The 19,782-nt window shown below is 35.1% G+C and overlaps 1 protein-coding gene across 1 annotated transcript; it reads right to left on the bottom strand.

Moving 5' to 3' along the window:
* Window positions 1–320: 320 nt before the first annotated feature.
* Window positions 321–19,377, bottom strand: LOC100728728 (cysteine-rich secretory protein 3-like). Its single transcript, XM_013157824.3, has 8 exons — window positions 19,303–19,377; window positions 10,240–10,313; window positions 8,704–8,820; window positions 7,684–7,771; window positions 6,601–6,746; window positions 6,120–6,217; window positions 4,015–4,103; window positions 321–1,585 (listed from the first exon to the last, which is right to left on the bottom strand). Exons 1-8 carry the CDS (start codon window positions 19,340–19,342, stop codon window positions 1,458–1,460), a joined length of 780 nt encoding a protein of 259 aa, XP_013013278.1. The 5' UTR covers window positions 19,343–19,377; the 3' UTR covers window positions 321–1,457.
* Between the last annotated feature and the right edge of the window lie 405 nt (window positions 19,378–19,782).

The following is a 19,782-nucleotide window of genomic DNA, read 5'->3' as shown; positions in this document are numbered from 1 at the left end:
TGGGTGCCGAAATTATCAACAGTCTATAGTTATCTGATTATTGTGGTCATTAACATTAATGAAAAATAAACTACTTTTACTATAGAGAGCATTTTTAATTGTTTCTAAACTGACAAGTCTCTTGATTGGTACTAGCAGAAATCTACACTTCTTGCATTTGAAAAAATATGCCTGAGCATTTTGGGTCATTCTAAAAGACAAAATTAGGGGAGTGAAATAATTTTTTATAATCTGTTATTTAAATTACACAAAAACATGCAAATATTCCAAAGTTAAGTTACTAAGATAATAAAATCATGAGCAAGTAGTTTCTTGGGACGTTTGTGCCATTTTCCACAGATTTTTTTATTGGGAATTAGTTGAAATGTACATTAAATAAGACAAACTCATGATGTGAGAGCCAAGAAATTTAGTATTATTGCAACATGGTTAATAAGACATCACAAACATTAAAACTTATTAAAAAATCATCACTTCAAATTCATGCTAAGTGAGGATGTTCAAGTTGTGGTTGTATGCACCCCAGACAACAAAGCTGCACTCTAAAAGTTACATTAAAAAAGGTTATTTCCAAAGGGAACATTAAAATCTTAATGAAAGACTGGAGTCAGGATTACTTGACTAAGATTTTACATGCTATGTTTCTCCAAAGTTATTGTTCTTTTTTTCATTTTCACTGTCTATGTTTGAAAGTCAGTCATTAAATTCAGTGCACATTCAAAAGTGTGCTCGTAGGAACAGAGGGTTGAACTGAGCTTTAACATCTTGAGGAAGAGTAAAAATATGTATTATTTTGATTTCTTTACTAGGAAAGAGAGATTTCAAAGAGAAAGTGTGACCATCCTCTTCTGTGGAATTTATATAGATGGATAACGAAAAGTATTCTTTGATTATGATAAAAAGAAAATCAGTGTTACTTTTGGAATAACAGCTTCAAGCTATAGCAAGAATGAAATCCAATGACTGGAAAGATTATGAGTGGCAAAGAATTAAACACAGTGAATGTGAAGACTTATTTGGAGATACTTATTTAGGTGGAGTCACAGCAAAACCATTTTATCCTAAGATTCATATGACAAGGATATTATTAGCTGTTTTTATTTTAGTAACCTTGGTTCTGTTAATATGATTCTCCATTCCAGTCTGGATTTCCTGTGACACTCGTCACAAGAAAATAAAAGTTTTAAAATCCTCAATTTGATTAAACTCATTGAATTTAAATCACGAAACATATCAAAATCAAAAGTTATAGGCTTCCTTCTTTTTTTTAATTTTTGACTTTTAGGCCCTCTTCATGAAACAGATTTCCACGAAACAAGAAGCAGATCCAGAAAATTCTTTACTGTTTGGAATCATATATATATATTCTATATGCATAGTTTTCTTGGTAGTACAAGTTAAATCTAAGAAGATGATGTGGCCCTTCTCCACATAGCCCTGCTTGTGCACACTGGCAATTAATGAATTTTATTTTCACAAAAGCAGGAGGCCTTGCAACCATTCTTGACCAGTGGATGATTACAGGTTGCTGATTTTTTCAAACTGACACAGTTGGAATAGTCATCTTCATGTTCGCAAGCATTGGCTGAAATAAAAATAAAACCATTAGTCACCAAATTATCACTAATCTCCATAGCAATCACAAGAACAATAAATTCAGTGGCAATGGAGGGAGCCTGCACACACAGGTTGACATTATTAGAGAATGATGACAATTTCGTATGTTGACTAACATGCAAGGTTCCTTAGTTAATTCACTGAGCCATCCGGTGCTTCTTTGTATCTGAAATTTTGGAATATTTCTAGAACAAATTATCTTAATTTCCTCTCAAAAATAGTGAATAAAAGTAAATGAAGCTCTCTAGAAATGAACCATCTAAAATAGTAACCACTAATCATGTATTTGTTTTGATTAAACTTTACTTAAAATTAAAATCCTATATTCTCAGCAGCACCAGTTATATTCCAAGTGCCAGTGTGTCTAGGAGCTGCTCTACTGAACGTGGGAGCACTGGGCATGTTCCTCACTGTGGAGATGTATTGGCTAGCAGTGCACTAGAGCAGCGTGTTAAGCAATGGCACGTGTGCTAGAATGGGCAGTCACACGTGCCAAGGCGCCAGCATTGCACCAGTAGCTGAGCATCACATATGCAGGTTTAATTGCATTGTTGGAATTTTGCAATTGATCTCTAAAAGGTTTGCCACATTTGACTTTAACCACACTAGGGCTCCTCAAAATAAATGATCTTATGGGAAGACAGATATGTAGATACATTTTTTACATTTAAATTGGAGAGAGTATCAACATGATTATTAGATATGTATACTTCGTTGTCTCTCTGTTTCCAGAAGTTGAACAAATCTCAGCCTACATTCATCATCCTACCTAAAGTCTTAACATTTCTTTGATAACCAACTCCGCAAGACTCCGCTGAATTCACCCAATCACAAAGAAATGGTACTCCCAACTGCTAAGTAATTCAAACCAGGTTCTAAGAGTCAACAGAAACATCTTTTTGGTTTCTGAGATGGGCCTCAGTATGCTGCCCAGGCTGTTTTTGTACTCCTGTATTCAAATGAATGTGCTCTTTCATCCTCTCAGTAGCTGGGACTCTAGGTGTGCACCACTATGCCCAACTCTGTCCCTTATACTGACATTCACAAACCAAAAGTGAATATTCTGCTTTCTTTTCTCTCTCATGCCTGTCTTTCTTTTCAGTCCTCTTGCTACTATTGTTGTAGAGCTGTTCAAGTGTTTTGGAGTCCAAATCTCCTACCTGCCTTTTGTGTAACTGCTTCTTTCTACTATTTGAAGCATCTCCTTCTAAAACACATTTCTGATCTTGCCAATTCTGTTTAAAATCTTTCAGTTAGCTATTCATTATTAATAGGATAGATTCCAAACTCTTGGGCCGTAGCATTCCTCAAAGTTGTGTATTCTTGGCTTTTATATCTTTAGTTGGTTTATAGCTTTGATATCATTTATATATATATTTTAGTAATGCATGTTTGCACTCCAGAATAAAGAATTTGGTTGTGGAAAATTAGTACATGCTTATAACACACAGATCATTTTCAATTGCATCATCCCTGTATCTTTCCTCGCTCCCTCAATCAACATCCGTGTCTCTAAAAGTGTGCCTTCTAGTTTCTGCCAACTTGCATTAATTAATTAATTAATTCGGTTTCTTACATAAGAGAAAATGTGTGATATTTGACTTATGGGGTTTATTTAACTTGATGGTCTCTAATTGTCACCATTTTCTTGCAAATGATGTGATTTTAGTATTTTAATGGCCAATGATATTCATATACATGTATATATATATATATATATATCACATATTCATATGTATGATTTTCTTTATTCATCCCCCCCAATGGACATCTTATTATTTCAGTGGCCTACCTATTGTGAATTGCTATGTATGTATTATGTTAGATGCTATTGTGCACTGTTATGTATGTGTTATGTTAGATGCTTTCTTTAAAACTTTTTTGGAACATATAGGTGACAGGTTTTATTTGACCGAATGGTATTTATACATTTAGTTTTTTGAGGCATCTTTCATATTGACCTCTTATACTGGCTTATACTGGTTTATAGTCTACCAGCAGTGCAGAATGGTTTCCATTTTACCAAATCCTCACATGTATTCATTGTTCTTATTCTTGATTATATCATTAATATTCTGAATATTTATTATCCAATTGAGTCCCAGTACCAAAAAAAAAAAAAAAAAAAGGTTTTCATAGATAGTGAGCCATGTAAATGACTCACTATCATCAAAAAATATCAATGAATCATAGGTATTTCCTTCTATTACAGTGGAAACAGTCTTTTCATATCTAAGAGCACAAATAAAAGGAAGAAGGTGAAATTTGTATAGCACTTAGGCTCCAATATCTTTGCTTGAAGATACCTTTTAATTGCTTACTTCAGAGGATTTCCTAATTCCCCCAAAAGCCTGTCATGGTATTTTGTGAACTAGCAGGTTAATGCATCACACTTACTGCAGAGTCTATCCTCACAGTGATCCGGGCAACTGGCACAGGAGGCTCCTTGTTTATAAGGGACATACAGTCTTGCCAGATTATTACCACTGAAATTGGAAAGAAAAAAACATCAAATATGGTATTTGAAATTCTTTTGTGCAGACTCCACTCATAGCCAAATATGTATGTAGATATTCATGAAAGGATTTTAATTGCTTTAAATGATTACAAATCTAATAATCCCAGGATGTTTGAATGATAATGCCCAGAAGGGAAAAATTCAGACTTAGTTTTTTACTTCATTATGATCTCAGAACTTGAGTGACTGCAACAGAATTACCCGAGCCTCAGATTTTCACAGCATGTTTCAGCGTGGCTAGAGCTTCTTAATTTCCAAGTAGACATGGTCAAATCACTAAGATGGCACACTACAAAGTACATCTAACAATAAAACATACTTCTTGTACAGAAAGGAAATGATTCTAGACAATGGAGATATACAGTGGAAAATATACTAAATACTTCATTTAACATTTAATTAAAAGTGGAAGAAACTCCTATAAGATCAAAGAATATAAGTAAAGCTCCAGTGAAACTTTGGCTTCTAGGTGTGAGTGACAATCCTTCAGGTGTTTGTGGTATGTATTTTAGTGAGGGGGTTGTGCTCTAACAAGTTTGGTAATATTTAAAGGTGTTTGTATGTGTGTGCATGTATGCCTGTGTGATTTTTATGTTTTAAAATTGGAAATGATATTTTAAAAAAAGAAAAGGGTTTTGTTAACAACAATCTGCACAATGTACTGATCTCACAATGCCCAGCTTGTGTCTCCTGAAGATTAGCACACTATTGTTTATTTATCTGAATATTCAAGGAGGTCAAATTCTTAATACCACCAAACTCAGCAAAATTCCAAGATAACACAAACTGATTTTCTCCACAAAGAATACATGAGAAACTAGGAAAACTATGGAATAGATATAAAAATACTGTAGAAGTTGTCTCTCTGTTTTTGTTTTGTTTTGTTATTTTTCACTTTGACTCTACTCCAGACACCAGGATATAGATGTACTCATCTTATGATCAGGAAGTCCAATCATTCTGTTAGTATAATTCAGTTCCTTCTGCTTAACACCAAGAGAACTTTCGGAAAATATTTCAAAGGTCATGTGTTTAAAAACCCAACATCGGCGGCTGGGGATTTAGCTCAGCAGCATAAACGCCTGTTTTGCAAGCAGGCAGTCGTGAGTTCGATCCTTCCTACCAATAAAAAAAGGAAAAAGACAAAAAAAAAAAAAAAAAACCAAAAAAACAAAACAAAAAAAAACAACCCAACATCATCTGTTTTATCTACAATCTAAAAGTGGATCATGTTAGGATGCTTAGTTTAGTGAGATCTTCTGCCTCCACTGGTAAAAACATTCATGTATGAGAAAGAAATGAAAACTAATGATTCTATTGGTATTTCTTTATTACATAATACAATAGTTTATGGAAAATTTCAAACATGCTTTAGGGAAGGTATGAGTTTTTGGCTATAAGTCATGATCTTAATGAATAGTTTCTATGGAAACTTTTATAGTAAATCGTGAAAGGCATAGGCTTAAAGAGGTATCTTTTCTTGACCTTTTGAAATAAAATCTTTTAATATATCTATTAAAGAGCTGTAATTCAAAGATTTAATTATTCCTTAGTGGCCAAGGTAACAATTTAAGCAACAGTACAAACACTGGAACAGGAGCTGGTAGAATCACTAAGTCATTACACACTTTCACTTATCTTTTGTGTGAACCAACACTTCACTTTCTAGTTTGTGAACTTAGACTACTCAAGAATGGAAATACACAGCATGGACCTCACAGGGTAACCCTGAGTCTAGGTGACAGCAATTGAGAAGGAAAACAAACCATTTTAGCCAAGAAGAAAGAGCATCTGAAGATAACTTTGCAACTGAGATACTCATCTTTCCAAAAATTTGGATAGGTATGCCTCTGCTTTAGAAAAACTATCTAAAGATTCCTTTCATCTTCTTGTAAAAATGCTTTGTAGCCTTTTTTACATCATAATTGAGACTTATTAATTTGCCTTCAGCATTATTGACAATCATCTCTAAGTGTGAACTTACGCAGGGCAGTAATGACAAACCATGAAGTACTTAAAAGTTGGTTGGCTAGGACAATAGCTGACTCCACATCCGACTTGGAAAGAGGAGAACCAAGCAACCTGGGCATCCATGAGGGAAGAGATAGGACAACGTGGGAGGAAACGAAAATATAACAGAAAGAATGTTAGACAGTTCTTTTTAACCGTATACCTTATATATGTTACTGAATCAAATGAAACATATTTTAATATATTACATTATTCTGTACATTCACTCTTGAATTGTTTTAGATTATTAGAAAAGCACAGATTGTTTCTATACAATGAAGATATTGATAACATTAGGGTATTGAAAAATAACAAGCTCAAATTTCCCTCTAAAATGCCCAGACTATATCCACAGAAAATTTTACTTCCAATTTGATTTTGCAATGAGTTAAAATTTGGACACTTCTTTTCCTTTAGGTTGTGTAGTGCAGGGAACATTTTCTTCCTTTTCTTACCTGTGTATAGTGTCCAACTGGTTTATTGGCTGACAGTGGCCCTACATTGTACTTAAAATTCTCCCTCTCATCATACCACTCTTGGATTGCTGATGACCATGAATAGGGAGCACTTGACATGAAGAGATTCTCACCACAGCTTGTATCTAAGAGAGAATTGCAATAAAGCATGCAATGGAACACAAACACACACACACACACACACACACACACACACACACACACACACACACACACAACAGAATAGGCAGAGTCCCTGCTCTTCAAAAACTATGCCCATAGCTGTGGAATGCTACATAATCCATAAGGAAAGTGATAGCAGACCCTTATCTGCTATAATCAAATAGGCAGCCAGTGTGCCCAGTGCATGTGGCTGCTATTTGTTTATAGCAGATAAGTGTGTCAATGTAGAAAGCTTTCAGTAGATAAACAAGTCTTCTTTCCTTAATGTCTGTGCTGCTTAGACTCATTCATTAACACATTAAATTCTTTACGTATATCGTATATGCCTTGTACCTGCTCAATTTTTTTGAAAATTACTAACTCTTCTAATTTCTCTCCTGTTCTAAACAGTTCTCAATAGAATATCCATATATATAATCTGAATTAATATTAAAGTTTATTAGTTTATGTAAACTTTGAAAAAAATGCACAGAGACTTTCTAAAACGTCCAAATATGAACAAACACCAGAAAGCAGAGGATTTTTCAAGTTGGTTGTAGTTCCCTTAATCAATCAATCAGAGCATCACAGGCCAAATACTCCCTCAAAATGAATAAAAAATATCCTGCAGCACCAAATTATTCCAATAGTTTTCAAGCCGTGGAAATGTTATTTTTACTTGGATGTTAAACGTGATGCCCACATGTGCTTAAAGAAAGAATAAACTACTTTTTTCTTTCCCGTTTAAACTTGTGTATACTTTAAGAGGAAAAGCAAGAAACTAAGACTTTTATATTAGACTTAGACTTTAAAGAGCAATTTTTATAATTTTCTAACTAAAGTCACTAATTGGTAATGTATTGGAAGTCAGAAATTCTAAATGTTGATTTACAAAATTTTGATATTTGTTAATTTACATACTGAGTTTTCGGTAAGGTGCGTCACTGTGTTTGAGCTTGCACTGGTCCGCCCAGGCTTGGGCTTTCTTTGCTGCCTCGCTGCTCCATCTCTGGGAGAAAAAAAGAAACACAGATGTTTGTTCAATGTTTGAAAAGTCAAACACAGAAAATATATAGTTAGATTGATAGCTTCATTTATATCTCTACAAAAGTTCTCTAATTGAAGGTTAAATATTACATAGTTTGTCTTATACGTGAAAGCCAAACTATAAATAATTTAAACAGCAAAATAAAAGATAGATGATAAGCAGCAGGGTGTTAAATTGTGGAACTGGGATGGGATTCTAGGGAGAGTAGAAAACCGGATGGAGAAGAAGGGGAGGGGAAAGAAGATTAAGATTAATAGCAATTCCAGTACCAAGGCCTCGCCTGTGAGTGTATGTACTATGCGTCACAAACTTGTTAATACAAAATAAATAATACAAGCTGTCTGCAAAGGTATTTTCCATCTTTTTAAACCAAAAGCATATATGTATATTAATGTGCTTTTTAATAGTATGTTGCTGTAAGTAACTAAAAATCTAAGCTGTTCCAATTATTTTAATGGCACAGCAAACACAACTAATGACTTGTAGTGCTTTTCTATTCTAAATATTGTATCTCTGGTCCCTCTCCTTTTAGGATGTATGACTATTGGTGCTGGAATCAGAAAGCTGCACAACAGTGAACACTAGACTGAATGGTGTACAGAGAGAATCTTCCAGTCCAAATTAGCCGATAAGAGAATGAGCAGAAAAATACAAAGATTTTCATTGAATGCCTAGGGATTCTAAGGCCATAACTTAAAAAATCCATTAAACTTGACAAGGTCGATAAATGTTATTAAAGGAAGCTAAGAAATTCTGCCCTGATCATCAAACAAGTCAAATGCAAAACTCAAGGCTGAACTTCTTAGGCACAAGTGCGATGTCTTTGCCAGCTGCCTGCTCTTAGCACACCTCACGGTGGCTCAAGGCGCCTGCCCTACATGAAGGCCTCTCACCATCTTCAGCATGTCACTGGCAGTTGGAGAGACTGCTCTCCTTAGTTCGTTGTGTTTATTTACAATCTCCTCTTGGACTTTTGGTAAGGTGGTTGACAAAGCAGCAAAAGCTTGCTCCTAAGAAGAAATAAAATCAGATTATTTTTAGTACATTTGAAAATTACAAGTGAATAAGTCTATTTCTTTCCAAAGAACAAAGATGATTTTGAAAAAAGTGTTTACATCCAGTCAGTATTATTTGTTTAACATTGTCAATGATTCTAAGAAAAACTTACGTATTTTAAACAGGAAAATAGTAGATTAAAGCTTTAAGGATAGGGATGTAATCAGTGATGGGGCAAATTGAACTCTCAGGCCACAGATGCTATTTTTGTTTTTAGAAAAGAACTACTATGTTTTTTCTAGAACCATATGGGAGATAACATATTACAATGACAAAGGTACATAAAAGGAACCAGTAAGTCATTCATACTCAATCAGGTGGCAACAGAAGGCTGCTAAGATACAGGCACATACTGCACTATAGACCTGAGAGAGATCATTCTTCGAACAGGGCATCCAATACCTAGAGAAACGGACTCTGTAGAAAAGTATTTGAAAAGAAAACAAATTAAGTGAATGAAACCCTAAGTGAGGAATAACTTGTCTCCCGGTTGATAGTTTGATTGTGGTAACACAAGGACCATTTTTCGGTAGATGACACTACAGTTGGAGTTTTCTAGTGCCTACCTAGCGTGTGTCCAAAATTAAAGCAAAATCAAGAAATATAAACAAAATTAAATAAAACTAAAGCAGGATATGATAACCAAAAGGAATGCCCAAATCTCTGACATTCTATTCTCTGGACAGATAATAAACACCCTCCTTGGGCATCTGCACACCCTATCTTTGAAAAGGATGAATAATTTTGCTTCCAGAATTATTTAATGAAAATGTTTATTAGAAATAATTGGAGAATGGTGAAAATATCTACTTAATAATTTTAGTAAATTTTCATTTAAAAACAGGTATAATTGTTGTCCTATATTATCTGTAAAAATTAGATATAGCAATGTCTGTGAAGAAGACATAGTAATTTGAAATTACATGTAAAGATACCATTAATTTTCTGTGAGGATCATGTTTAAATGAATTAATAAAACCAATCAAAGCAACTTTTGAGGCAGGAGAACTTATTTTTGCTTTAAATACATAGACTTATGTCATCAAAACAGTTCAAATACCACATGTAATCTCAGTTTTAAGTTGCTCACTTTAAAAAGGATAATCATGTAAATTGAATAATGTGTATTATTTAACACATGTAGCCAAAACACATTTTCCTTGTCACCAAATTAAAGTTATTGAGGGATATTTTGTCTCCTTTCGTTGGACTATCTCTGAAACCCCCTCTTAAGTGTATGCCCAGAGCTTCTAGTGAATATTTTGCAATGTACTGGACACTCCAGTGCTTTTCAGTTTTGAAGACTGATCTGGTAGCTGTTTTCTCTCATGGTTTCCTGAGTTGTTTGAAAAGAATTTCAACCTTAACTTTACCTCATTTCCATTTGCAGGGAAAGATGGGAGGAGTACAGCAACCAGGAACAGGATCACTGGGAATAATGCCATTGCTGGGAAATAAAACACAGGGAACAGTCTTGCATTACAATGCTTAATAGGTAGAGGTGGAGCCCTGAATAGCTCCATTATCCAAATTGATTCATAAGGTGACAAGTGAAGAATTGCCACATGGAGCAGCAGAATGATGCTGGGCTGAGCTGCAGAAGGATATCTCTGTAGGGGCAGTAATCACAAATGGAAGTGCCTTGAAGGAGCTCTGAAGCACACCTCCTGATAAAGGCCTAGTAACTTTTCCTCCCAAGCCACACTCTGACTGTGAAGCTGCTCTCTCTGGTACTAGGGCTGGCATCTTCACCTTGCGCTTTCAGAAGTAATAACTCTGTTATGCTTACACCTAGAGCTCTTCAAGAGCCACCTGCACTCAGATGAGGGGCATCAGAAACGCGACTGGATTATGAGGGCCTTGTAGCTGATTTGCTGTTATAATACCTGGTCCAAATAGGCAGGTTTCTAAGGAAGTATCAGTGGAATTTTATCTTCTTCTCTGGGTCCTTTCTGTGTCTCTGCAACAGTTTGTCTTGCCTTTGAGCCGGCAGTCTATGGAATGATAGTCAAACCACAAGAAACGCCTTTTCCCTTAAGCTGTGGGTGACCAGCACTTGGTCGCAGCAGGAAGAAAGTAACCAGGGCAAGCACCCAACCATTGATTGCACTGCAGAGACTACTGTGTTTAGCCCTTTTTGGCTACTTAAGACCTGTTTATAGCCTTTTAAGTTAGCATTTCTTGAAATTACAAGATGGAAAAGGACGTTTATTTTATTTCAGGGCTCAGGTTTGTTCTTTGATCCCCTGAAAATTGTAGGCTTTTCTTCTAAAAATGATCTGTTGGTTTTCATACTTTTGAATCAGTCTGCTCAACTTTAACCAGTATTCTCTGTTAAGACTTGATCTTTAACATCATGCCTCAAACTCCAAAAAACCCAAACTTCCAAACAAACAAACAAACAAACAAACAAGAAAACCACAATGTTCAAGATTTTTAAATAGTTTATAATTTGATTGCTCAATTTTAGTGGGTTACTAATAAAACATTTATGAATATCCTTGTTATACATGTTCACAAAATTTGCTTTACTAATTCAAATTTTTGTGTTTCTAATAAAATAGTAAATTACACCATAAGACTTTGAGGCATTTGAGGTGAGCTGCATCCCAAGTACCTCTTCTACTTTGAGATACTGTCTTACTAAGTCATTAAATTGACTGGATTGAAATTACTGTTTTCTTGCCCAAAGTAAACAAAATGCTGATAAATCTTCTTTTATCATTATATGCAAGGGTAAACACTTTATAAACTAATAACATTTAATAATGGAGAGATGCAATGCCTAAGTAAATTAGAATACTGCCCCTTATTGAAGCATATTAGACATAAAAGCCACCATAAATTTATAGCCCTTCTGTAACTTGAGAGTTAAGCTCTTTGTTAAAAAATTGAACATCAAATTGCTCAGTGCTGATCTTTAGCTTATTCTACACAGCGTGAATGTATTTTCAATGTATTTGGAGGAATCCTCTGAGAAAGCACTTGATGGTCAATGAAATAGTAAGGGACGGAGACAGATACAACACAATTAGTGTCCCTATAAATGTTTTATAGGATATATGTAAATGTTTTGATATAGGGGGAATGTTTTTCCCCTACACACACACACACACACACACACACACACACACACACACACACTCGTATAGGGAAGTGACCATGTGAGGACACAGTGTAAAGATGGCTACCTGCACATCAGCAAGAAAGACCTCACTGGGAAATAACCAGGGCATCTTGATCTGGAACATCTAGCCTTCCCAACAGTTAGAATATAATTTTTTTCTTATTCAATCATGTGTTGTTATATTGTCTGACCAAATTAATATACATTCCCCTCTTGAGGCTTTGAAACCTAGGTTACTTTGAATGAATTTGTTAAGACCTGGCAGGTTGAAACCTGGAGCAGCAGGTCTGCATTTTGACAGGTGAGTCAGACCAGATGCTGCAGGAAGGGTTTGCAGCTGGATTGTCCAGCACCCAAGTCTCAAGGCAGCTGTGCTTTTTTCATTTATATACAACAACAAATCTATGAGAGAGTAAGTGGGGAGAGACAGCAAGAGGGAAAAGGATAAAAAGAGGGAGAGGGAGAAGGAGAGACAGAGAGATGCTGTACTATCTATAAGAAAGTGTCAAACGATGTTTTACTGCAAAGTGAGAGTGATTTCTTCAGAGTCTAGAGCAGCCTGGGAATGACATGTTTTGATTCTCCTGGAGAATCTCTTCCTCTTATGAAATTAATCATCAGACAAAAAGCTAGGCATAGAATGAAAAGGCAAAAAGAAATCCGAGAGAAATAATTAGTCATCATGTAGAAAAGCATTATTTTATGCAATTTCAAAAATACATCACAGTGACTCACACTGATTCACAAAGGAGAAAGTTTTATAAAAAGATATTTACTCTTGGAATTGATCCAACTTTGCAAGACCAGTTATTTTTGTTACTTACTGCAACATTGCATATTCATACTTTAGGCATTACGTGACCTCCTGATGAGTGCATTGTTATTTTTTTGATTGTTGGAAATGGACCTAGGATTCCTTTAGCCTCAGTATTAATTTCTCATTAATTATATCATATGAATACTTTTGGTTCACTTAATTCTTAGAATGGATAATAGCTACATCCTTCAGCAACACATCTAAGTTCCCCTCCCCAAGGAAAGTAAGAGGCTAATTCCAAGTACATTGGCCCTTGGATAAATGTATTGAAAGTCTACACAGTAAATTTTGCTTTGCAATGAATTTTTCATTTTGAGGTGCAGTACATTGCTTCTGTCAATTTGATCATGTTCATTTGTCTTTTTCCATAACGATTTTGAAAGTTATGGAAATGCACTGTGGCTAAGGATTACTCATTCAATATAAGCCACCGGGCCAATGTCCAGAGACCTTTTTGTAGATCTTCAATGCTTTTGGGCAGGAAAGTCCTCTGGTAATGACTTCTGATACATATCTTGGTCAATTTGATAACAAAAGAGAAAAACAGGCTCTTTTGTTTTCAAGCCAGAAATAACTAAATATTTTTCTTGCCTTTCACTGTTTTGACCATGTTTTGCATACTTTCAGGACAGCATTTGAGTCATTGTTGAACATGAAGAAGTGAACAAGATACAACGTCTGTATAAGAATCCTGACAATCATTAAGGAGCCTATCATTCAAATAACCACATCTTAGCTGCAGAAATTTTCCCACGTGTAGAAAAGTGGATCATCAAGTTGTATTTTGCTTTATTCCAACCCTTGCTGGTGCTTTCTGGGGAAAGATTGTGACAAATCTAAACTACTTGGTGCTGAGGAGGTAAACATTTCAATTGTGGGGAACAGGACAAAGATGCATGATAATCATCAGAACATTGGGCTCCATGCCAGTTAAGAGCTTCCCTAAGGGCTGCTGTAAACAGAAAGTTCACATCAGGGGTAGGGGGAAATTCTGAAGGTTTCGGAAAGAATTAGGAAAAACATCTGGCTCTAACTCTCATTCATCTGTATGGAGGCAATTTCTAAACATCCTGCAGTTATACATTTTCTTTGCTGTGTCCTAGGAAGGAACCTTGGCTGAATTTAAATTCATTTATTTTAAAAGAATTATTTTTATATGTAACTAATTTAGCTTTCTGTTCTTACTTCTGCATTTTTCCTTTTCTAAACACACTGGAAATTTTTATGTGTGAACAGAGAAAAGCCAAATGCAGAAATATCAATCATTTGAAATTTCAGGTCCTTTCAGTAGCTTTTTGCTACTATTTAATTCTGAATTTACAGTAAACCATATTTATCTTTTTGAGATATAAATAAATGTACGTTATTAAATTAAACTGCAACATAAACTATTTACTGATGTTAAGGCCACTATTGTCATAGAATTGTTTTGAAAAAGAAAGTATTCCTACTGGCAATCATTGTATGTTAAGTGACAAACACATTTATAGAACTTTTACAAGTATGACTTATCTTAAAAGTCGTTTTTTGGAAATAATGTTTTCTAAATTATGACAGGAAAATTTTGCTTATTTGCCAAAAGAATTCATCAAATTTTTGATTTATAAAGTAAACCTTTTTCTTATCACTGTATCAGTCTTTCTTTCTGCCAACTCAGAATTAATTTCAAAGGAATTACACAAACAAGAGGGAAACATGGATTCTAAATCAGTACCAAAAGGCTAGCAAGAAAACTCCACGGCTTTTGGCATGTACATATGAGTACGTGTTTGTCTTTGTATACCTGTGTATGACTACGTGCGTGCCTTACATACTTTCTCATCCCTAGGATGAAATACCTGACAACAATAATTTACAGGAAGAGATGTTTATTTATTTTGGTTCACAGCGCAGTAGTGTGCGTCCAGGCTCAGCAGGCTTAAACACAGAAAGCTATGGCAGAAGTGCCAGCATGAAGGAAAGCTGCAAGAAGCAAACAGAAGGGTAGGGAGTCAGGAGAATATACGTTCTTCCAGATCTTAGTCCCAGAAAGCTGCCTCTAACCAGGCACCAGCTCCTGACAGCAAGTCAACTACTCTTCCCAAAATCCGGAAGACTCCTGGGAGCGTCTAGATGTAAATCCTAAGCACACGTGTGGTAAAAATGAAGTGAAAGTGAATGTGATGTCTTGGGGGCTGGAGCCCAGGTGAGGACGTAATGAAAATAATGGCTTCAAGTTCCTGTGCTGACTTCAGAACAATGGTTTCTTTTTCGTTTGTAGAAAAATTCTGTAGCAACAGAACAAACACTGGTCTTGCCCGACATTAAATGTCAACGTGATAACATCCAGGAAACATACGAACCATTGTGCATAAAGAACTGAGGATAATCAAGATTAAGAAGGTCACAACTGAAAGAAATAAAGATATGTGTAGCTAAGCTCTCCAGGGCTATCACAATTACTCCTTTATTCCTCCAAACATCTGTTGTGAGATTAAAAGAAGCCGTGTACTTGCTGTTGGTCTTTAGTGTATTATTGCTACCGAATTAATGATCTCTTTTATTTGAACTGGTTTTTTTAAAGCTGCATGTAGGGATTGTATCTAATAATGTTTTTGTTGCATGATTTCTTCATTAATGTTAAAAAAATTTACCACTGTTTTATCATTCTGAAGTATGCTTGCAACCTTGCTGTAACTCTACTAGATATTTTTACAATATGTTCAAAATGAATGAGAACAATTTTTTGTTTTGGTTAGGAAGTTTTGCTTTTAATTTATAAAATGGGCCCATTATTCTGAGTGTGGTGGTACACTCCTATAATTCCAGCTTTGAGGAGGCTGAGGCATCAGAGTCATGAGTTCAAGGCTAGCAGGGTTTACATGGCGAGCTAAAGGCCAGCGTAGATTAGTGAGTGACAGCCAATGCCAAACAAACAGGCCCATTATTAATTACTGTTTTCCTCATCTGTTTTACAGTCAATCCCAGCTCCTTTCCATTCAGGGTTTTTCCATTCAGGTTATTCTTTATATAGATGAAGTAATGTTGGTAAGCTACAAAGTGGGAGCAAGTGGAAATGACTTAGACTGATGAGAATGTCATTGTGACACCATCTGTCCACACAAAAGTTCAAGGGTTGAGAGCCCAGGAGAAGGTTTTGGGAGGTCCAAATCTTTGAGAAGTGGGGCCTAGTACCCAGATGTTAGGTGAGTTGAGATCACTGTCCTGAGAAAGGTTAGGGAGCTCTCTTGGATTTCTTTGGTACTATTTGTTTTCAGCAGAGCAAACACAACCCTAAGCCCGACCCCACTCAGCATTCTGGTTATTGCTCCATCTGCATATGGTGTCAGCATTGTAATCCCACTGTGCTGTGACACAGTTGAGTGTCCCAGAGCTGAGCTCTTGAACCTCACAAACTAAGAGAACCTCTCTTCTTAATATTGTTAACCTGCTTCTGGTATTTCATTGCAGTAATGCATGATAAACTAACACGAGGAGCACAGTATTTGATACATGGGTCTATTTTATAAATATAATGCAAAAATTCTAACTAAACCTTAACTTACTAATTTCAAAAGAGCGTTAAAAACAAAATGATCCAGTACAATTATGTTAGAACTAAAAAGGGGATTCAATATTAAAAATTCATTAGTAAAATTTGTCACATTGATAAGATAAAATACAATATAATGAAAACATGTTACTAAAACCAACCCATATCTGTCATTTTAAAATAGAACTGAATAGATAATTAATTTAGTAGTAATAATTTACTAAATATCTACAGTAAGTAAATGGTTATTAAAAAACTCTAGGTATACCCTATTTTATATTATATTAGGAATAAAAAAGAATGACTAATATTGTTACTTAACATGAGAGATGATACAGTCTTTAAAGAGAAAAGAATATAAATAGCATTTGTAAGTCTTGTAAGTGAAAAAGTAAAATTATAAGCTTTTAAATGTGGTCATCTGTCTAGAGAATACACTATAATCAACAAATTTACTACATACACTTGCTTTATTTTAGAGAGCAACACTGAAGCATACAAGATTTAAAACATCACAAATAATACTAACAGCAGTATAAAATGTTAGACAAACAACAAAGAACAACAAAAAAAAACCTTTTTGAGAAAATTTTAAGAAGTCCACTAAATAACAAAAAAGACCTCAGTAAATTAAAACTTTTATAATCTTAATTGACAATGTACTAACACCATCATTAATCTTAAAGAATTTTTTGTATAGCTACTTATCATTTGAATAAAAACACAGATTAATCCAGGAATAAGTCAGTACATTTGTAAAGCATGTGTTAGCATGGACCTGTGAATGCCAGCACTCTGGGAGACTGAGACAGGGCGATCACAAATTTGAGATCAGCATGGAGAATTTAGTTACTTATGAAGCCTCATTTCGAAGTAAACTAATAAAGGGAATATAGCTCAGCATGAAAGCCCTGGGTTAAATCCACAGTGCCCCGTGGGGAAAAGGGGACCCTGGGAAAATTTCAAGATAAATAATAGTCGTGTCTTTCTATAGCTTTTCAGAGCGGTTACTAACATAGATGACAAATGTTTTGGTGAGATTTCATATTATTGCAGGAAAAGAAAGATTTAAAAAATGGAGATGGTTAGAAAGTGTCAGTGATAGACCTAACAAGCATCAAAAAGCAGTGAGAGAAGGACAGATTATATAGCATATAGTACTGGGAGAAATGGCTCCTTATAAGGACAAAATTAATTATGTCTTTTTAACTATTGTCTTTAAGAGTACATATATGGATTAACCTATAGATAAATAAGAAAAATTTGCACGCAACTTATCAGGGCCATATCCTTCTACCATAATTTAGCTATACATCATAATGAATATATTGTGATTTAGTTTTGTGCCACTCACTGTGTGCCTCTCTATGGATTTATTTCCAAATCAATAAAGCAACACGATCGACACTATTACTCAGTACTACAATTTACCAGTGACAATCCTAGGATGAGAGAATTAATAATGAGAAATCATAAACATTCAAATAGCAGAACTATCTGATACTCCTAGTTTGGTGTCAAAACCCCTACTCCTGTGATGAAGAGCACAGGAAAATTTTAAAGGATTATGTATATCATCAAATGTTATGAAAACACCAGCATTTGGGTGTGAAATGTGTGCATTATATCCAAGGCTGTATTTACAGACAAGTCATAGCATAGAAAAGTATCAGACCCAGTATTTTCTAACTTTGAAGGAAACACTAAATCCTCATTCTGATCACGTTCATCTCATCAGCAATCTGTGTGGCAGAAAGCAGTCATGCAAACGCACCATTTGCAAACCCGCTGGACTTCATTTGTAGGAAATCTGGAAAGCTATCTAAATAAAAGTATTTCCCTTTGGCCATTCTCAAACAGCACCTTTTTCCTTTTCAAGAATGAAACCCTTCCTAGTTCCTAAATTGATTAAACAGTATTTCTGCTTTTCTTAGCTGTATGTGTTTACGCAACTTGAAAACTACCTGAGCTTCATCCAGGGGCCACAATTCACCTCACAGAGCAAAATTAAAGAGTAGCTCGCGGGGGTGAAACTTCATCATTCTAACATCCTTTGATCCGCCTTCAGAAGTTTCCTCACACAGGCAGACATTCTAGGTTTGCGTTTTAACTAGCAGAGGCCGATCCAGTCTGGCAAGATGTGAATAGTCCTAGAGCCGCTGGATGGCACGTGGCCATAGAGGGAAAGGCAAGAACAAACACATTTTAGAAGTGTGTAACACCTCTTCTGTTGCTTAAAGGTAGGTCTGTCATATCGGAATATTCTCTAGAATTATTTTTTATTTGCCATAAAATATAAAGTTCTCTGTGGAAATTGCTTCCTACATAAAAATACACAATAAATATTACATTTAAATTTCTTTCAAAAAATGTGGGAGCCTGAGCAGGTTGGAGTTTGACTGGCAAATTTCTAAAAGTATTTGTTTTCTTTTTCAGTCTGTATATATGTCATGAGATAAATTATACTCCATGTTGGTGATCATTAATAAAATATTTTTATCTCAAAAGTACTGCTATAATTTTGTTTTGATTAATTTAAAACTATTAGCAAGGATGATTTTGTATGCTTAATCTAACAATGTCCAATACTAAATTATAGCCATATGTTATGGTTAGTAAAAATTACTTCTCAATAGATGCTTTTCATTCTTGTACCAGCAATAATTCTAATACAAATCTAATATTATCATTTGAGCATGAAAAGTAGTCACAGTGTTGCCTGTAGAATGAAGAAATTACACGTAATTATCAAATTGGATAAAGTGAGTTTTCCAAAAGTGTAGCTACTTATACATTACCTCCTAGCTCAAAAGTTTATTAGGACATTCTCAGAACATATAATCAATAGACTTTCAAAAAGCATACCTATGTTTATCAAATGTATCATTTTGCCACTATCCAGTTGTAAATACACTGGCATAATGGAATGTCCATCCTGAAGTAAAGCAGTTGCCACTTACCACTGCTGGTTCCTGGAGCAGGATGTAGTATTCGTTTCATCAGCTGGCAGAAGGAAGGTGGACAGAGAGAGAAGGTCAGAGCCTTATATATGCAACACTTACTTCCTGTTTAGCAAAGTGTGGTTGTTCAAGTAAATCCTGGTTAACAATGTCTGATTCAGGAGCTGTCACATCAATGGTCTCAAATTCCATTGCTTGTCTAACTGAAATTTTGACATTAGTTAGCTGCATAGCTAATCCACATAGCTAATAATAAAGTGCTATAAAATTTTTCCTATTGTGTATTTATTCTTTGGAACTCTAATATTATTATAATTGATACACATTTTTGCCAATAAATATTTTAAAATTTCTTAATTCAAGTTACTCTCATTGTAGTCACAGAGCTTTCCGGACTACTTCTATGACAGCAAAGATAGGAGAGATGTGCATAGTGGAACACATCTTCAATTTCTGAACTTTGGATCTAAGGCAAGAGGC

The sequence above is a fragment of the Cavia porcellus genome, unplaced genomic scaffold (genome assembly GCF_034190915.1).
Source record: "Cavia porcellus strain 051 isolate PalLab524CR breed Dunkin Hartley unplaced genomic scaffold, mCavPor4.1 scaffold_22, whole genome shotgun sequence".
In the NCBI taxonomy this organism is placed as follows: domain Eukaryota; kingdom Metazoa; phylum Chordata; class Mammalia; order Rodentia; family Caviidae; genus Cavia; species Cavia porcellus.
Note: the sequence above shows the minus strand (reverse complement) of the source record. Positions and strands in the feature narration are given on the sequence as shown.

Excerpts from the sequence above, each read along its gene's own strand:
- LOC100728728 (XM_013157824.3), bottom strand. The coding sequence starts at position 19,342 with ATGAAACGAATACTACATCCTGCTCCAGGAACCAGCAGTG. Across the intron at positions 7,772-8,703 it reads CCAGTGACATGCTGAAGATG|AGATGGAGCAGCGAGGCAGC; the intron begins GTGAGAGGCCTT and ends TTTTTCTCCCAG. Across the intron at positions 4,104-6,119 it reads GTTTGTCATTACTGCCCTGC|TGGTAATAATCTGGCAAGAC; the intron begins GTAAGTTCACAC and ends TTCCAATTTCAG.